The sequence below is a fragment of the Bacillus rossius genome, chromosome 1, assembly GCF_032445375.1.
Source record: "Bacillus rossius redtenbacheri isolate Brsri chromosome 1, Brsri_v3, whole genome shotgun sequence".
Lineage (NCBI taxonomy): Eukaryota > Metazoa > Arthropoda > Insecta > Phasmatodea > Bacillidae > Bacillus > Bacillus rossius.
Genome location: NC_086330.1, coordinates 128042424 through 128061517, shown reverse-complemented (window position 1 = coordinate 128061517; position 19094 = coordinate 128042424). Strand labels below are relative to the sequence as shown.

Below are 19094 nucleotides of genomic sequence, written 5' to 3'. Positions count from 1 at the left end.
CTTTCGTTACACCTGATAAGAAGAGACAGAAGACATGTAAATACGACCTAGATAATTTTGACCAAGCAGTACTTCGCAGAACTGTATATAATTTTTATGTAACTGAAAAATGTGTCCCCACAGTGTAAAAAATACGAATAAAACAGCAACAGGACATTAATATCCAAGGTTGCAATGCAACTTTACGGAAAATTTTTAAAAAGTTTGGATTTCGGTGGCAAAAAACTAAGTCACAACGTCTCATTTTGATTGAAAAGTCTGATACACGACAGAAGCGAATCGAGTATTTGAGAAATATACGACGTTTCAGAAACGAAAATCGTAATATTGTGTACATGGACGAGTCATGTTTTGTCGTCCAATGTGCAACAGAAATCCTGGAGTGATGACGCGACCCACGGCCTGTTGACACCTGTTTCTAAAGGACAAAGACTAATAATGGTTCATGCTGGCGGTGAAAATGGTTTTGTCCATAATGCCTTAGTGATGTGGAAATCTCAACAGGCTACAGGAGACTACCATCACAACATGAATCAACAAAACTATGAAAAGTGGGTAAAAGAAAAACTTATACCCAATATTCCTGCTAATACTGTTGTTGTTCTAGACAATGAACCGTATCACAACGTCAAAATAAATAAGTCGCCAACATCTAACTCGACTAAACACGACATGCAACAGTGGTTGCGAGAGCATGGTATTCCTTTTGCAGATGACATGCTCAAGCCAACACTTTACGCAATTATTAAGCAGCATAAGCCAAAGCAAACCCTTTATTCAGTAGATGAAATTTTAAAATGTTACAGGCATACAACACTGCATTTGCCAACATATCACCCTGACTTAAATCCCATCGAAAATATATGGGCAAAAGTGAAAGGCAAAGTAGCATCGCACAATGTAACCTGTAATTCACGACGTAGAACAGCTCTGCAAAGAAACATTTAATAGCATGGGGGCAGACGACTGGAGACCATACTGCGAGCACGTGAAAAAACTTGAAAAGTGTACTACGACCGGGATGCACATTTCGACATAGAAATTGATCCCATTATTATTAACCTAGGAGGTGTGGACAGTGACAGCGGCAGTGGTAGTGGTGATGACGACTGTAATACGGGTTATTCAAGTGACGAAATGGAAGGCATCGCCCCATTACCAGCGAGCAGCAAATAAGTCAGATGAGAAGTCAATGTTTTTAGTTACAATATAGACTCGATGGTTGCCTCCCCACCTTGTTCCCTCCCTCCTTTGTCGCACCCCCACTACTGTAAATCTGTGACGTGTACCAAGCTTCTAGATATCCTGCGGCTACTGTACAGGCAAAAGCCAAGTGCAATATACAAGGAAAAAACTAACATTATATTCAATTAAGGAAACACTTCCATGTTTGTCACTTCCAAAGTGAGAAAATTATACATTATACCACACATTTCTAGCATTACAAGAAAACAAGATAAAACCTTACAATTACAGTAATTAGTTAATTAGCTCATGCACAATTTTTACACAATTGAATAACCTCAAACCATAACAAAATTGCAAGATTAATACAACATATTACTGCAAACCCAGAATAGAGTGTAATTTCTGAAACATAAATCTATGACTTTCCAATCAGGCTAACAAATACTTACACACTTTTGCAATAAACTGTGACGTCGTACCTCCTGCGGCAGTAAAGTCTGGTCCCCACCCTGTCAGCACCAAATCCCGCTGGCGGAACGCACCCCTCGCGCGGCCCGCACGGAGGAAGTTCGCAATGCTGCCGCGAGGCAGTAGCCAACAGAACTCGGCCTAAGGCGGACACTCCGTCCCGCGGTAAAGAACATAACTGTGCATCTTGATAAGGACAACATTCGCGATTGTGCTCGACAGCGCACGTTAATGGCGTCAGACGATAATTGTGTGTGGTGACAACCACCCTAGTGTTGCAGCTGCCACAACAAACAACAGGTAATTTATGTAGGAGAAGACTCATATTTACTGTGTAAGAACTGTGTGCCTGAACCAGCTTTATTTGGAAGCTCTTGTAAGGATTAGAAATTAATAATCGCTGCGAGTCCAGTGATCCACACTGGGGCCGACGACCCATGCAATCACAACGGCTAGCCTGGCACCCCCTCATAAAGAAAAGAACTAAATAATCTCCGCCAGCAATCACTGCGCTCATCCCGGGTCCCGAACCCGAGACCTCGAGTGACGGCAAATGGCGCCCCTGCATGTGGCAAAAATGCAATAACCTAATCAAGCCAATTGACGGAAATTAAGTGCAAAAGGACCAAGGAAAAATACTGCTATTTTGGACGTGCTAGGGAATCGTGGCCAGACTAAGCGGCGGAGTGAGGCGACAATGGACTCCCTCCCCTCTTCCAAATGTGGATCCTCTCGTTTTCTCATTCTCCGATGTTTCGCAACCCCCCTAACACCACCTTCACTCATCCCCTCCCTATTACATGCGATTCCTGTCTCTTCTCCGCTTCGGCACGCACCCCCCTTCTACATACATGCGCTTCCTCTCTCTTCCCTGCTTCTGAATACCCCCCTCCCTTGACATTTCTTCCAACACTCCTTCGCGCATCACCGTTCTCCCCCCCCCCCCCCCTCAGGCATTCCAACGCCCACGCGGCCGCGACTCGGTGAGTGAACAGCTGCGCGACGTCAGCGAAGTAGCTGCGCACAATCTAATCCACCTCATACACAAACAGAATACTGCCACGGAAGATACCGTCGGTTGTAACCACAATGTTTCAAACCACAAAACGTCGATATACTGACGGGGCCCCTCGCAGTGACGGAACACATGCACATGCCCACCAAAGTCAAGCCTCGTGCAAGGTAAAAGCAAACCAGTAACACAACAATGGGATATTAACTGGGATGACATCTGGAGAGAAAATTTAGGAACTGAACGAACACAGCCCCTACAACCCGAAACAAAACCGCAGTCCATGAACACCATGAAGCGCGAAACTGGAATGCAGACGAACATAAAATTAGACGGAACCCCCAACCTCACCTGCCATGTCATGGAGAGGATGGCGCACATAGAGCTGCCGACCTCAGCCTACCTAGGCAGGACAACCCCACCCCGACCCCTGATGAGCGAGCTAACACTACCAGAGTTTAGCAGAGCCCCACATGAGACCCAGATGCATACTTGCAACAGTGTGAATCTAGACTGGAGCGCTGCGGGTTACCACAGGATGAGTGGGCAGAGAGGATCAGCGAACAACTGTGTGGTATCGCCCGGAACTGGTGGAACCTGTGGGGAAGGCTCGACATCACATGGCAGGAGTTCAAAGAGACGTTCAACATCGGAGCACCTATAGTACAGTGTGCGTCACAGTTTTACAGCACCACACAGAGAGATGGCCAGTCGAGAACTTCATTGCGATCAAACTGCAACTCTTCAGACGAATTTATCCTAATATTGATCCCATCCATGCACTACCCACAGTCACCATGTTACTACGGGATGAGTAACAGCCCTTCCTACGAGTCAGCCACACATCGATAGTAGAGAACTATGTCCAGCAGGCGGTAGCGACTGAACGCAATCTTCAAAAGGTCTAGCACTGACAATCACCGGAAGCACACATGGGAGACCAGGGACCACCCAGCAGCTGGAGATAACCCGCCCTGCAAGCCCCGCCATCTTCCCAACCACGACACACCCGGGCAATTGACGAGGCACCACCACCACCAGTGGCCCAACGCGTGTCAGGGTTCCCACCACCAGGGACAGCATACTTCAAACCCCCCCTCCCTGCCATCAAGGTTTCCCTCAAGGGACACGCCACTAGCATAGCGAATGCCCACGAACACCAGCCTAACCACAGGCTGGAACCATGCAACCACCAAATCAGCAACCACAATCACCGCCTTCAGGAAACGGATCGCAGGGAAGGCGGGAGTAGAATCCCCCTTCCCCGCCAAACAGAAAGTTACCAGCCACCGATATTGGGACAGATCGGTCGAACCACGGACAACTTACTCCGCATCCCAGTGGAAGTGAACAACCGACCCACAACTGCCCTGGTTGACACGGGGGCGAGCCACGTGTTCGTCCACCCCTCCCTGGTGTCATCTGGAGCGCTACGCCCACACCGTGGCGAGCTGCGCCTGGCCACCACCACCCATGTCAGCCAGATGATTGGATACGTGGATGTCAAGGTGAGCCTGCGGGAATTCGTTACTCATGTCACTGCTGTGGCTGTAAAAGAATTACACGAGGAGCTCGTGTTGGGACAACCGTGGTTGGCGGAGCACGACCCAGTGCTGGAGTCGGGAGCCGCCCGAATCCACATTGGCCTGACAGAACGACTCACAGTGTACGCCATGGGACGAGTGCCCACACTAACTGGCGACGTATTGACTTTGACTAACCTCGGGCACAATATTCCCCCAGAGTTCCAAGACCGGGTAAACAGGGCCCTTCGCGACGTGTTCGCCGTGGGTCACTCAGGCACACTACAGTGGCTGAGCACTCTATCCCTACCACTACAGACCAACCAGTGTACGACCCCCCTCTCGGGTATGGTTTTCGCGAACAGCGAGTAATCCGTGAACATTTCACAGAAATGCAGCAGAGCCCTCGAATAGTCACTACAATGCCAGTATAGTACTAGCCTCAGAAAAGGGCGGGTCCCTCCGGTTCTGGGCTGATTTCCGGCCACTGAATGCGGTAACCATCAGTTCCCCACCCCTGCATATTAGTGTCGAGGTGGCTGTAGCCGGGCTGGGTAGGGCACAAGTGTTTAGCACCCTGGATGTATAGTCCGGTTACTGGCAGGTGCCGATCAGACGGGACAATAGGGAAAAGACAGCATTCACTGTGCCTGATGGCAGGCGCTAGCAGTTCAGAGCGATGCCATTTGGTCTGAAGTGCGCCCTGGCCACTTTCCAGGCCATGATGGACAGGGTCCTAGAAGGCTACATTGGGCAGTTTATGATAGCCTACCTCGAAGATGTGATCGTTTTTTCGGAAATGTGGGAGGACCACTGCCGTCACCTGGCCCTAGTGATGGAGCGATTGGCCACCCACCATCTTACGGCCAACCCTGCTAAGTGCCACATCGGGGCTGGTAGACTTTCTCTGTCACATCGTAAGCAAGAGTGGGAAACGTCCCCAGTTAGGCCACCTGCAGAAGATTGCAGAAGCCGAAGCTCCTCAAACGCGAAAACAACTGCAAAGATTCATAGGCTTAATAAACTGGCTGCGCAGCTATATCCCAGACTTTTCTCAAATCATCTCGTCCCTCACAGACTTGCTCTTGTCTCAAGCACGCTACCGCTGGGGCCCTTTGGCACAACAGGCATTCAATCAAGTTAAACTTGCATTCACCCAATGCCACTCGTTGACCCGGGTGGATCCCGAGTGCCCTCTTTTCTTAGAAACAGATGCGAGCACACTGGGAGTGGGTGCAGTACTATTTCATGTGGACGCGCAAGGAGATAGACAAGTGATCGGCTACGCCAGCGCCAAATTCGGACCAGCCGAGAGACGATACCACAGTAATGAACAAGAGTGCATAGCGGTAGACTGGGCAGTGAAGAAGTATCGGCCCCACCTCGAAGGCAGACAATTCACCCTCCGAACAGACAATCGGTGTTTGACTTGGATACATACCATGCAGGGACGAAAAGGCAAATTGATTTGCTGGGCATTGCTCCTCCAGTCATTCGACTTCAGAGTCGAGCACGTACCGGGGTCAGAAAATCAATTGCCCGATCTGCTGTCACGTGAGCCGGATGCTCGAGATGAGGCACTCGACATCCTATCCCCCCCCACCCTGGCGAACGCGCTGGGCCCGGCCCGGTGTGCGCTCGCATCACTGCGGGCATAGGCGAAGCAGACACTCCCCCGAACACGGCAGTCGACATGGACCGCCGTGTGCTCGAGGCACAACAGCGGTCCCCTGATGCCATGAGATACCGAGGCCAGGCGGAGGGCGAAGGGTGTGCGACGTGGCAGAATCGGGATGGGAGACTTATGAACAAGCCACCCAGGGAAGCGACTGGCTGGAAAACCTGTGAGCCCCCTGAGGCCCGCTAAGCAGTGCTATGCTTCTATCACGACCACGACCTCGCCGGACACCCAGGTACCGAACAGACCCGTAAAGCAGTCAGTCAACACTACCACTGGCCAGGGGCGGCCCAGGATGTCCGCGAGTACGTCCGGAAGTGTGAAACCTGCCAGCTGCGCAAAGCCCGACGCGGCGATGGTGTGCAACAGCAACAACCCCACCAACCAACCCGTTCCAGGCCATCACTCTCGACACCATGTGGCCGAACCCGCGTTTGCCATGGGGCAAGTGCTTCCTGGTAGTCATAACAGACATGTTTACAAGTGGATGGAAGCTTACCCCTGTGGAAACATGCGAGCATCGACCATCATAGACATACTAACCCGTGGGTTTCTGCCTCGGTGGGGCTACCCAGAATCCGCCCTCACGGACAATGGTAGCCAGTTCCTGGGAGCCCAATGGAAGGACTGGTGTAGGACGACGCACATCGCCCACCACACCACACCCGCCTACCACCCAAGGGCGAACCCCACCGAGCGCAGGAACCAGAAGCTGAAGGTACAGCTGCGGCTACGACTCGGCGACGACCACGCCCAGTGGGACCGCCATGTTGCCGATGCACTATTCTGTGTCCGGAGTCGCGTGAATGCCGCCACTGGAATTACCCCAGCAGAAATGGTCCAGGGTCGTAATCTCCCACTGCCTGGCGAGTGGGCTACCCATGCCATACCCCATTCAGGAGAAGGGGCAGAGGATTGCAACCAGTGGCGCGAAAGCGAACACACGATCGCACGAAGGCGACAAACCAACTATGCGCAGGAGATAACCCCCCAGACCACACAACCTCTGTACCCATTACAAGCCGACAGTCGTGTGTTTGCGCGAATACACCCCTTGTCGGCAGCTCCGCGCAATTACTGCGCCGGACTCGCGCCACGATCGGGAGGCCCATATACAGCCCAACATCATCTGGGGGCCACTTCCTACCTGGTGAACCTGGGGGGCCGACGAATCCGTAAGATACACCGGGATGACCTGCGGCTAACAGCACGACCGGGGGAAAAGGGGGACCGCTGAAGACCCAATACCCGATGACGAAATACCAGCCACGGAGATCGCGAAGCAAGGAGAGGGAAGGATCGGGGAAGACCCCCCGCCAAGACAGGAGGAAGACTAGAGCCCCAATGCCACACCACGCAGGCGCCGGAAATGCAGGGCCCGCTCCTCCCGGCTCACGATAACAGAAATGGTGACAGGGGAACTCCAGGCACAGGATGACAAACAACCTGAAAAGGTCCCCTGTGTGACAGAACCGGACGAACCAGAAGCCAAACCGAGTCTAACACTAACCCGAGAAGGATGGGTTACCAGACGACACTCGCAGATGCAACGTTCCGTGTCCGAGTGGACGAGCCAGATGAGCAGGGGGTAGGTAGGCCCAAGCGAAAATGCCGCTGCCAGATGCAACTGCTGGACTATGTAATGGACCGCAATGCCCCGACGGCTTCCACACCACCAAGCGGGCCACAGAGGACGAGACAGCCGTACCAACTACGACCCAAAGACAACAGGGCACCTACACCTCCGCCTGGTATCACAGAGCGCAAGAGACGACCCTACCGGTTGCGGCCATACCTGGCGCCCCCAGTTCTATTCTGCTGCCAGTGCGGGGGAGAGGGGGGGGCGCGTTTGACTAAAGCCCGGTCCCCACCCCGTCAGCACTGAATCCCACTGGCAGAACGCACCCCTCGGGCGGCCCGCACGGAGGAAGATCGTGATGCTGCCGCGAGGCAGTAGCCAACAGAACATGGCCTAGGGCGGACACTCCGTCCTGCGGTAAAGAACATAACTGTTCATCTTGATAAGGACGACAAAATTCGCGATTGCGCTCGACAGCGCACGTTAACGGAGACAGACAATAATTGTGTGTGGTGACATCCACCCTAGTTTGCAGCTGCCACAACAAACAGGTAATTTATGTAGGAGAAGACTCATATTTACTGTGTAAGAACTGTGTGCCTGAACCAGCTTTATTTGGAAGCTCTTGTAAGGATTAGAAATTAATAATCGCTACGAGTCCAGTGATCCACGCTGGGGCCGACGACCCACGCAATCACAACGGCTACCCTGGCGCCCCCTCATAAAGAAAAGAACTAAATAATCTCCGCCAGCAATCACTGGGCTCATCCCGGGTCCCGAACCCGAGACCTCGGGGGACGCAACTGTAACATTGACTGTACTGCCCAGCACAAGCTATATAATTAAAAACAGAAATCTTCAAAAAATTAATAACCGAACAAGGTTACAAGTACAAGAGAATGAACTTATATAAACTGCAACTAAATAGCCTCACAAAAAGATACACAAACCGATGAGCGTACACAGTTACACATCTTGGCTTCGTTAAATAAGATGCATATAAAGGTTTAAACACACAGCATGAAAAATGTTTTCTAGCCCGCTTAAATTTATCTCACTGGTCCTACACTGACTCATAGTTTTACCATTACTTTTGGTTTGAAAAACAATAAAAGTACCTGACCAGAATTCAAAACTAGTGTTATCAAATGTCATTGACATACATAAGCATAAAATACGTTATAATCAACTAGCAGTATATGAACACTGAATGTACACTTAAAATATCAAAGTAAAGTCTCTGGTAGCCTGGATGAATGCCCATTAGACCTTTGCCTCTCATTAACAAACAGCCAAATTGATACAATAATCCCAATAGAAACTAAGTTTAACATTATGACAAACAGAAATTTTTATGGGCGATCCGAAATTGAATTTTGAATAAAGAGAGATAATTACATTTACATCAGCAAGTACAGGCCACACACCCTTGAACCATAATGGTTCAAACCAAAATTCAAAGCTTTTCCGCCAAGTGCAACCAGAAGAAGCTAACGGCCACAAATTGTACACTTCAACACGTTCTGGGCATGCACGAAGGTGAAGGGATTTTAAGGAAAGAAGGGGAATGGACAAATTACCATGGTGAAGGGTAAAGGAATTGTCTTGCACCGGTAGTGACATGAATGATCGACGGTAGATTCAAATGTCCACTGAGCACCCCGTACTGCCAGCAAACTTTCCAATTAAAATTCAACACTAATGGCTACTACATTACAATTATAATTTGTTAGAATTATTTTTGGGTAAACCTTTTTAAAATTTTACATACTTTTTTACATTAATGTTAATCTTTGCATGGCCAAAGTACATATTAAGGGGTGGAAGGAGTCCTAGATGTCTCCGTTTGCTTAAGGCAACTCAAATGGTAGAAGCAGCAGCCCCAATCTAGTAACAAACTAATAACTAATGGTAACTTTGCATATTAAAACAACAATTGTGGAATGAGAATGAGTTTGATATTGTTAAAATTAATTTAGGTGTAATGTAAGTAAGATTTATAATATTTCCAGGAACTGAGAAGTGAAAGGATTTTTTCAGAATTTGCCAATTCTACGCCAAGTCTTGATTTTGCAGATGCAGGCAGAGTTGAGGGAGAAAGACGCTCAGATGAAATCAATCGTCAAGGAATTGAACAAAAAAGCGAGCGTCATGGAGAAAACCAAGGCTGTCATTGAACTGATGGAGAGACACCAGCATGACCAGCGAGCGCGTCTGGAGGCACGTATAGCTGAGTTGGAGTCCATGGGCCACCAGATCAGTAACAAACCAAAACCTAGGAAACATAGCGCAGTTGTAAACACTCAACACAAATGTGAACGTACTCATCATCAAAACTGCTCGGTCCCTGAAGCACGCCACCCTAGAATATCGAACAGTTTGGAACTGAAACACACCCCTAAACAAATCAACAACTACCATTCTACGCCAGTAACTTTAATCACCCATACTGTAGTCATAGATTCGGCTAGTTATGATGGTTCGAAAAGGGACATGGCCACGCGGTGCGATCATACCTGTCAGCATCACTGTTTTTCTGACGTTAGAAACTTTGACATTCCTCGCACACAGCACAAAAACCCAGCGTACACAAATCTTAACAAAAATAAGGAAAAGAGAAACCATTCTAATGAAATAGGGTTGTTTACTGAAGGAGAAACACACATTGCTTTGGGCAAAACTATATTAAAAAACAGTAGTGACAAATCGGGTGTGAAATTGATAGTTCCAGTCAAGTTAGTATCACAACAGAAACAATCACTACAAAATTATGATTGCTCTAAAACCTACTTTCCCAAATTCATTGATATCGGCACAGCACTATTTCACAAAAAATGAGTATTTGCAGGTTGTGATGTATTTGTGTTGATGAAATAAAAAAATTTTAATTGTGGGGTGACAGCAATATCAACAAATACATTTAAAACAGTAGATGACACAAATTTTGCAGTAATGAAAAAGTGAGTAAGGCCATTTAATTTCTTCAGGACATTATGTAAAATTAATTATACAAATTTTTTATAGTAACTTACACAAATATATTTATGCAAAATTAATTATGAAACAATTCTCATGGTACTACAACTCTGTTTTTATATTTTTTTTGTAAATTGTTTAGTGCTAATAAATTATTTCTGAAGAAAGAAGGTGGTCTTATTCTTCTGTATAAAGCTAGAAAATAATCATATACTGATTTTCTATTTTCAGATCCGAGAGGTGATGCATCTGTTAAAGCATGAGTGTCAAAAAAATATGTAAATTTTAAAGTATCCCTCACATTTGCCAACAGTAATGGCTAAAAAAAAAAAATCAGATTTCAAAGTTAGTCAAGTAACAAATACAATTAAAGTTCTCAGAATTTGTATAAAAAATATTAGACACATTTGTCTTTCAAAATGTCCAGTCAATGAAAATTATAATGTAGATAAGTACTCAGTATTTCCCTTTTTCTAATAAGCATTTACAACAATAAACAAACATTTAATCTTCTTCTTATATATAAAAATGTTTTGTGTGTGTGTTTGTCTTCTATGTGCTCACACATCATTCATCCGATTGAGTTGAAACTTTGCACACTTGACCTTCGAAACAAGGGTAAGGTCACTTTCTAGGTGAGATTTCGATAAAACAAAACATTAAAGCAGAATTTAATTATTCTTTGTGAAATTTCGCCATTCCATCGTCATAGTCAGACTAACCTGGACAAATGCTGGCTATTAAATGTAATTCACTCCACACAAGACAGAGCATGCGCGTTGTATGCAATCGGCGAGCTAGTGATATCAACATTGGACTATACAAGCACATTCTATACAGTAATTAATGTAACCAAATATGAATGCGCTGCAGATAAAGACTATAAGATTGGAAACGTCTTTGAAAGAAACTTTACATATCGACAACTTCATATTCATGTTAATTAAATAAGTAACCAGTAATATCCTAACAAATAATGGTTTGCAACATTAAAATACATTGTTTTATACGGAAAAAGAAAATGGGCAACATCTTACACTGGAAAAAAAATAACGTGTATCTTAATATTGGTGGGAACGAAACATTTGACCGTATTTGACAGGAAATTGTTGTGTGTAATTACTGTACTTTCCCATTATAACTACCAAACTGCCGCAGCGCAACTTTAAAATCAATTGCTGTTGCCTGATGCTTAATCCTGTTATGTTTACTAGCTACACAAAGAGCTTGGTATCTAACAGCGGGACCAAAAACATCATGCAATTTTTATGAGTTTTCTCTCTCCAAATAACAGTGGGACGAATATGCGAGTGCAACGATTATGCAATAAAACATGGAAAATATTTCATGACGTATCCTCTTTTCTATGATCCGAATAATAATGCGAGACATACCCGATAATTACCAGTTAGTATATTTTCTGACACATTTCCATCAGTGTACAATAGGTGCCACGTGAGTCGTATGAAAAATATTTACAACTAAGTATTTTAATTTTATAACAGTATCTCTTTGGCACGCAAGTATTATCAGATATTCACCAGTAAGTGTTTCATTCATGTTACTCTTATCTATGATCCAAGTAACAATTGTGAACAGTTAATTTTATACATAAAAATGAATGTTTGTGATATAGAATTAGAGAGAATTATACAGCTATATTTATATAGAGATAGACAGATATAGTATAGAGAATACAGGGATTCATATAGAGAGATTTAGAGAGGTGGAGATAAATGTAGAGAGATACTTTGTATGTGTGAAAAAAATTAAAAATAATTAAAGAGGCTTTGCAATACATGCCAGGCATTAGCCAGTGCTTACATAAAAGAAGTTATTGATCATGACTACTATAATGATTTTCCACTTTCATATTTGCATGGTTCACTAGGATACCTTAAACAATGGGAGAGCAATATGGCCAAAGTTTTGGAGTGCCAGTTCCCATAATTACTTCCATTAGTATTCATGCAAGTCCCATGTTATTATTTTCACAATATGTGTTAGCTGCTATTACCATTTTTTAAACTACAAACACAGGAATAAATATCATCAAATAATGAGCCCCAGGGTGTTTGAATACAATGATTTTAAAATTAACTGTGCAACAATTTTTCGCACAAATATTATATAAGCTGCAATGGCACAAAGTGGAATGGACCGTAATAATATAATTAACAGATTCCTGAAAGCAAAAGTGATTGTGTAGGGAAAATAGATGCCGTCTGAGAAAATCTTAACACTAAGTTGAGAAGTATAATAATAATAATAATAATAATAATAATAATAATAATAATAATAATAAGTAGTAAAACAGATGAAGCTATAAAAAGCTGGCTTTTTTTTTAACCACTGAAGCTTGTTGCTAAGAATAATTCCTTTGCTACTAAAATTGATGTGGCATTTAAACAGTTCTTGTTTATTTTTCTAACTGTTCTGATCTGTGTTTCCTGTAACAAAAAAGTTTCCTCTAGATTATGAATTGATAGGTTACACTTTTCTCCCTCATTCAGTTCCATTTTTAAAAAACCATTTCTCAGTTTTTCCCCCTTTTCCCTTCCCAAATTAATGTCACGTAAGTAACTGTATCCCTTTTTAATAATAATTAACTGGCCTAATCTAAAAATTATGTTACTTTATTAATATCAATATTGTTTAGTACAAAGCTTAGAACTGAACAAGTTTTAAAAATAATGGATATTTAAATAATTTATATCATTCAAAATTCTCTCTTTGTCATGAACACAGGAATGTAACAATTAACTTAATCTTAATACACAATTTACTTAAAAAATTATGTGTGTACATAAACTCAAGCTAATATTACTTACAAAAATTTTTATATTTCATGATTGCACCAAGACTTACCAATAAAAAACTACATTTATTTGTGCTGTTTAAACATAATTACAGACAGGTAGCAGTCACAAGTATACAACTGAACTAGAGTGGTTCCCAGTTTCTACTTGGAGATTTCTTCTAAATCAACTGTTTAGATGTTTGATTTTGATAAATTTACTCAGTGCATTCATTCTTGAGAGACCTGCATTGTGCACTCTTTAAGAAAAAAGGTCGAAAGAATATTCAGCCAAAAACTATGCTGAAGTTTTAGCCGCAGCAACAGAAACACATCGTGTGACAACCAAGCCTAAAGTAGTAGAGGCTGTGTAAAAATATTCTTATTGACTATTCGGAAAAATAAGAAATTTCTAATTATACACACCTAAAACTGGTATAGCCCAAATACTGAATTCTACAAAACTAACACTTTCTGCATGATGAGAGTCCAGTTATTCTCAAATAATGTTATTAACAGGGTAATGTTTAAAAATACAAGTACCTTTCCTTTCTTACGATTAAAAACTATTGTCTAAACTAATGTCATAGAAATGGCTCAATAATGTATCTGTAACGAACAAGCAAGTTATAAATATCTCAGGGAAAAATGGAGGCATTTGATTGTATTGCAATGTCATAAGACTGTTTTTTTTTAATAAGATGTGAAGTAGGTATTTCATTAATGAAATGCATGAATGGAAAATAAGGCTTATGAAACAGGTAATGCAGCCAAACAGTTATGTGAGTTTGTGTTAACGTGTTTTCAACCCTAAACATAACTGTCCAACCAATAATTCCATTCCTGGCTAAAACAATACCAGGCTTTATTGCACGCTATCCAGACCTGACAATAATGTTGTATTAAGCAAATTCGTCCTGTTTCAACGAGTGCTTTGCGGATCCAAAATGTATTAACCGAAAAATGTCCAAATTTGATTTTACTACAATCCCCAACATAAGTATTAAATAACAATTCATTCATGCATACACATATGTGAACCTCACACACAAAAGCACACACACTCAAATTATAAGTGTCCCACCAAATTTCAAAAACCTGGAGATACCACTACTATGATTGCATGGCCCACCTGTAGGGGCATATGCTGGGGGGATGGAAGAGAGGGGGAGGGGGGGGGTTATCCCCAAATATTAAAAATATATATTTATATATATGTGTGTGTGTATGTATGTATGTATGTATGTATGTATGTATGTATGTATGTGTGTGTGTGTGTGTATATATATATTCCCATCAAAAAAAATTTAAAGCAAACAGGGGGAAAGTGGTTCTATTCCCCCCCCCCCCCTCCAAATGAAATTCTGCATATTGCCCTTGCCCACCTGGTTGGTTAAGTGAGGCCACATCACGCCCCAACTTTCAACCAAAAGCAGGGCAGGCCAAATGTGCTGGATGAAAAAACTAAAAGCACTACACAGCCATCTCCACAGGGTAGCATGTTGTTCTAGAGATGCTATACCCTGCTGGAGGTGTTGGCAGTTGGTGGGTCCACAAAGTTAACTTGCTGCTGGCCACTCAAGTTTTCACAGTTAAAACAAAGTTGTTTGAAATCATCATGTTCCTGTTTTTCCACACCTAATTATGGAAAATATGCTGCTGAAGTCACATGGCTTTTCATTATTTTCTAAACTGAGTTATAAGTTATTTTTTTAAACATTGCTAAAAAGTGTTTTCTTAAGTGTTTCAATAAATAAGATGGCGTGGGAAAAAATAGGAATTACTATGACTCAAGAATGACACAATATTTTGTAATTTGCTGCAATGAAGATACACTCTTAAAATAAACCTTTCTCACACATTAGTAGAGCCAAGATTTTATGGTGTTAATAAAAAAGCTAATTTCATCATTAAAAGTAGTGGATATTGCCTTTATTGTCATTAAAAATTTAAAAAAAAATGTAATATTAACCACATATAGAGCAAAATTACATTGATCAGTTGCTTCAACAATTTGTGGTAAGAAGCTTAAAAAATTTACATAAAACAATACTACATCTACTTATGAGAGAAAGTTGAATAAAAAAATGGAAATAAAACACACAATAATAAAAAAAATCAGTATGCAATGTTGAAAGTTCAAAATAATAATATTTATACATTTCCTTGTTATGTTTCTCTGAAGCTTTTACCAATGTCTGTATGGTATCAACTTCAAACTGCTTTTGTTTACTTGGAAAAACCCATATAAAAAAATATATATATATTTTTTTACTTTGTACACAACACTTTATGTTTTTAAATTAAAACCAAACTAAAGCTTTATGAAATGAACTCTATAGTTTAATAGCTTAAATGGGGTACCTGAGGTGAATTATCTAAAGTTATCCCAGAGTGCAGTAGATCCTAAAGGTCGTGATGCACTTAATGAAGGTGTGTAGATCTACCTTGTGGTCACCACAGGTGTGAGGTCAAGCAGGACCGAATCTTAAAGGTTGGCTTCACATGCCATTTTGGACTGTTGAAATCAAATGTCATTTTGTTTCTCTGCAGTTCCCGCCGATTATGCACTACATACATAAGGGCGACTATGTAAAAAATTGTAGTTTTGTTTGATTCAATATTCTTTTTGCAATGCATGATAATAAATTTTAACATATAATGTTTCTAAATAACCTCATTCACATTTTTTTTGCACTAAATATTTGGGAACATTTAATGTATTAATGAGTGGACAGAATTCCACATGTGACACTATGATTATAATTTATAACTGTCAAAATTTCTCATTTTGGTTCTCTTGTACAGCTCGTAAATAATATTCTGAAGATACTTATAGAATAAAGCAACTTTGACAAATCTCTCTTAATTTTAAAGACTTATTTATACCCCTTCAGTTGTAATGTGAATAAATGGTAGTAAATGCTGTCCCACACGACAGCTGGTATTTACGGTAACTTATCAGTTATCATTATTCTAGGGAAAAAATTAATAATTTCTATTGCTAAAAAAATTTATTTGTAATAGCTTTAATTGGATTATTTATAATATTAATAAAATATTTCCATGGATATTTAATGCACGAGATAAAATGTTAATGAATAATGGGTTCAACTGCCCTACACATGACAATGGCATCACCAATTCTTGTTTATTTCTGCACCAGATACATTTGATTTGGAACATTATCAACTATTTCCAATGTCAGGCATAATTATGTATATTCCTAATTAAGATTTTTGCCTAACAGTATTAATGTCAACAATTTGTTTGTTTTCTGTTTTATTCACAGTTTTACTCCTATAGACCAATTTTTAATATATGTATATTTTAATAAGTATCTGTAATAAGCAAAAAAATTGGTTGTCTGTAAAGTCGGTTTACGGACGATAGTTTAACGTGACGTCATAACAAAACATTGATGAAATGATTGATCCAGAAGAAAAGGAAATATCATATTCGGCCTGAGACTGAGCCGTAATAGGTTTTTGCAACCAAACCATTTAGGCATTTAAAATATATTCTTTGAGAAGAAATTTTTTCTTTTAATTTTTCTATCTTTTGTATGATAAAATCTACCTCTGAATACTTTTATGAATAAAATTGAATCAATTTTATTGATTTTTCTTATTTTGTATGGATACAAAGGAGGAGTGAAATGAAATGTACAATTTAATTAATAAATTCAATTTTATTTGCATTCATTAATTCAAATATATTTATTACTTTTTAAATGTTGCTTGCGCCGTATTTATTTTTAAAAGTACAAAAAAAAAAAAAAATTCGCAGCTGCAGAGATTCGAACCGATAACCTTTAAATTGGAAGTCATCCATGCTAACAACACGGCCACGAGACCATATTGAAAATAATTGTTTCAGATGGTATAAACTAATAATATTCCACGCACAATATTTGTTTGAATTTCTTTTAACTAGCATATTCTCTGTTGGACTCGAAATATTTACACGCTCGTGGGCTCATAACTATAATACGGTGTGGGATTTAGTTGATCAAATAATAACTTATGACAAAATAATTACCAATGTCAAACTAAAGTGTGAAAAGTATCATACCAGCAATAAATATTTAGTTACACAGCTAAAACAATACTCATACAACACTGTTTAAATATACAGATTTACACTAGTAATTAAAATAATAGGTACGTACTTGTAAGAAAGCCATTTCCTTGCGAATATACTCCCGTGGCGCGGTGCACAACAATAACCTCGAATCAGTACGCCGCCACGTACCGGCCGAGTTCTATGTACCGTCCGCAACATACCAGAGAGATGCCACGCATGCGTAAACACATCCGTAGTGGGACATCCGTAGTGGGACAATTTTTTGTGCGTGCAGCCAGCGTTCATCGATTTATTAGACGTTGTCACGTCAAAAAACCAAAGATCAAACTCTGGGAGTGAAAACAAGCTTTAAAGCAGGAATTGGTAATGCCACTTCTGGAAATTATACAAATAAGAGAGACTTTAAAAAAATCACTATACATGCCCAGTGTACAGAAAGTGCTAAGAGAAAAAAAAAGTTCTTATCATCAAAGCCAAGTAATCCTTAAATGAAAGATGGATACAGATGAATGTTATACTGTACTTATTTCACTGTATGCACGAACGATAACCCAGAATATTTACAATTCTTTGTCGTCACATTTAAGGCAAGATAAATATCCTCCCATCAATGGCTGCAAATCCTCTTACATCCATGCATGTTGAATCTTGAAAGATTTTAGCCATAAAGATTAAACTAATCTTCAAAAGCAAGCCGTGAGCATGGTCATCCATAAAAAGCATTCTCATGTATACACATCAACATCTAGCCTCATAAAAAAAATTACCCAGTTATTTAACTGTTTAGCATTTTTATCTATAAGTAAATTTTCAAGTCTGAGAGCACAACACCTAATGAACAGTTGAGTTGGCACACGTCATTCTTGAGGAGGGTGTTACTGATACTGTCTTATTTTAGTGCAGTTACTATATGCTGGCCGGTTGCCCGGAACAACAATCACTGTTCAATTATACACCTATTCTGATTACAGGAGCACCTACGGGAAGTCAAGTCAAATAACAGCCCTAACCTAATCAAAAGGAAGAAAGTTACAAAATAATGAGTTGTGTAGAAGAACAGCACAAGATACAGGATGAGATCTTAGTATTAGTGTTCTGAACAAAAAAAAATTCAAACTTCCAAGCCTGTTCAGATGGATGCAAAAAAAAATATATATATATAAAGAAACTATACCACAAATTTATAAAGTTGTAATGCATCAAAAAAAATTTTTATGTACAAACTTAATACATGAACAACTTATTAGTAATTAAATTTTTTTTATTTTTCTTTATGCATATTGAAATATATGTTGTTAATTGACTGTTTTCCACATAGTGAAATCATTTTTTAGCCTATTTTCTATATCCAAAAATCTACACTAAACATTCTGTGAAAATCAGTTCAACACCAATAGTTTATTCAAAATGTTAAGAGAAAATTTGTCACATCTAAATAAAGACTCAACAAGACTAATTGCAAATTCTTAAAGTTCACAGGTATTAAGTTTTATGAACATTAGGTCTAAACAAATGGTTTGTGAAAAAACCCATACAAAGTAGCTAATAATAAGTTTAGTTAAACCTTTAAAAATAAAATCATCAGCTTGAACAATTTACTTTCAAAACTTATTAACACAAGGAATATTTAACTATTATGTAATTTTATTTTATTTTGAAATAAATATAAAATAACTACACTTTGAAAAATAAAACAATTATTATTTTAAATTTGAGAAAAATCTTTGTTTCAAAGGTCTCTCCCTCCAGATCACTGGTTTGACAACGAAATGTACAATGATGCCTTG

General features: G+C 40.9%; 1 protein-coding gene across 1 annotated transcript in view; it reads left to right on the top strand.

The window, feature by feature from the left end:
• The window catches only part of LOC134535123 (GRIP and coiled-coil domain-containing protein 2-like), a 197824-nt gene extending 179209 nt beyond the window's left edge, over window positions 1-18615 (top strand). The window contains exons 15-16 of the mRNA XM_063374105.1: window positions 9525-9668; window positions 18279-18615. Coding sequence (XP_063230175.1) covers window positions 9525-9668; window positions 18279-18347 — 213 coding nt within the window. The 3' untranslated portion in view covers window positions 18348-18615. The remainder of the gene's footprint in view (window positions 1-9524; window positions 9669-18278) is intronic.
• The last annotated feature ends 479 nt before the right edge of the window (window positions 18616-19094 follow it).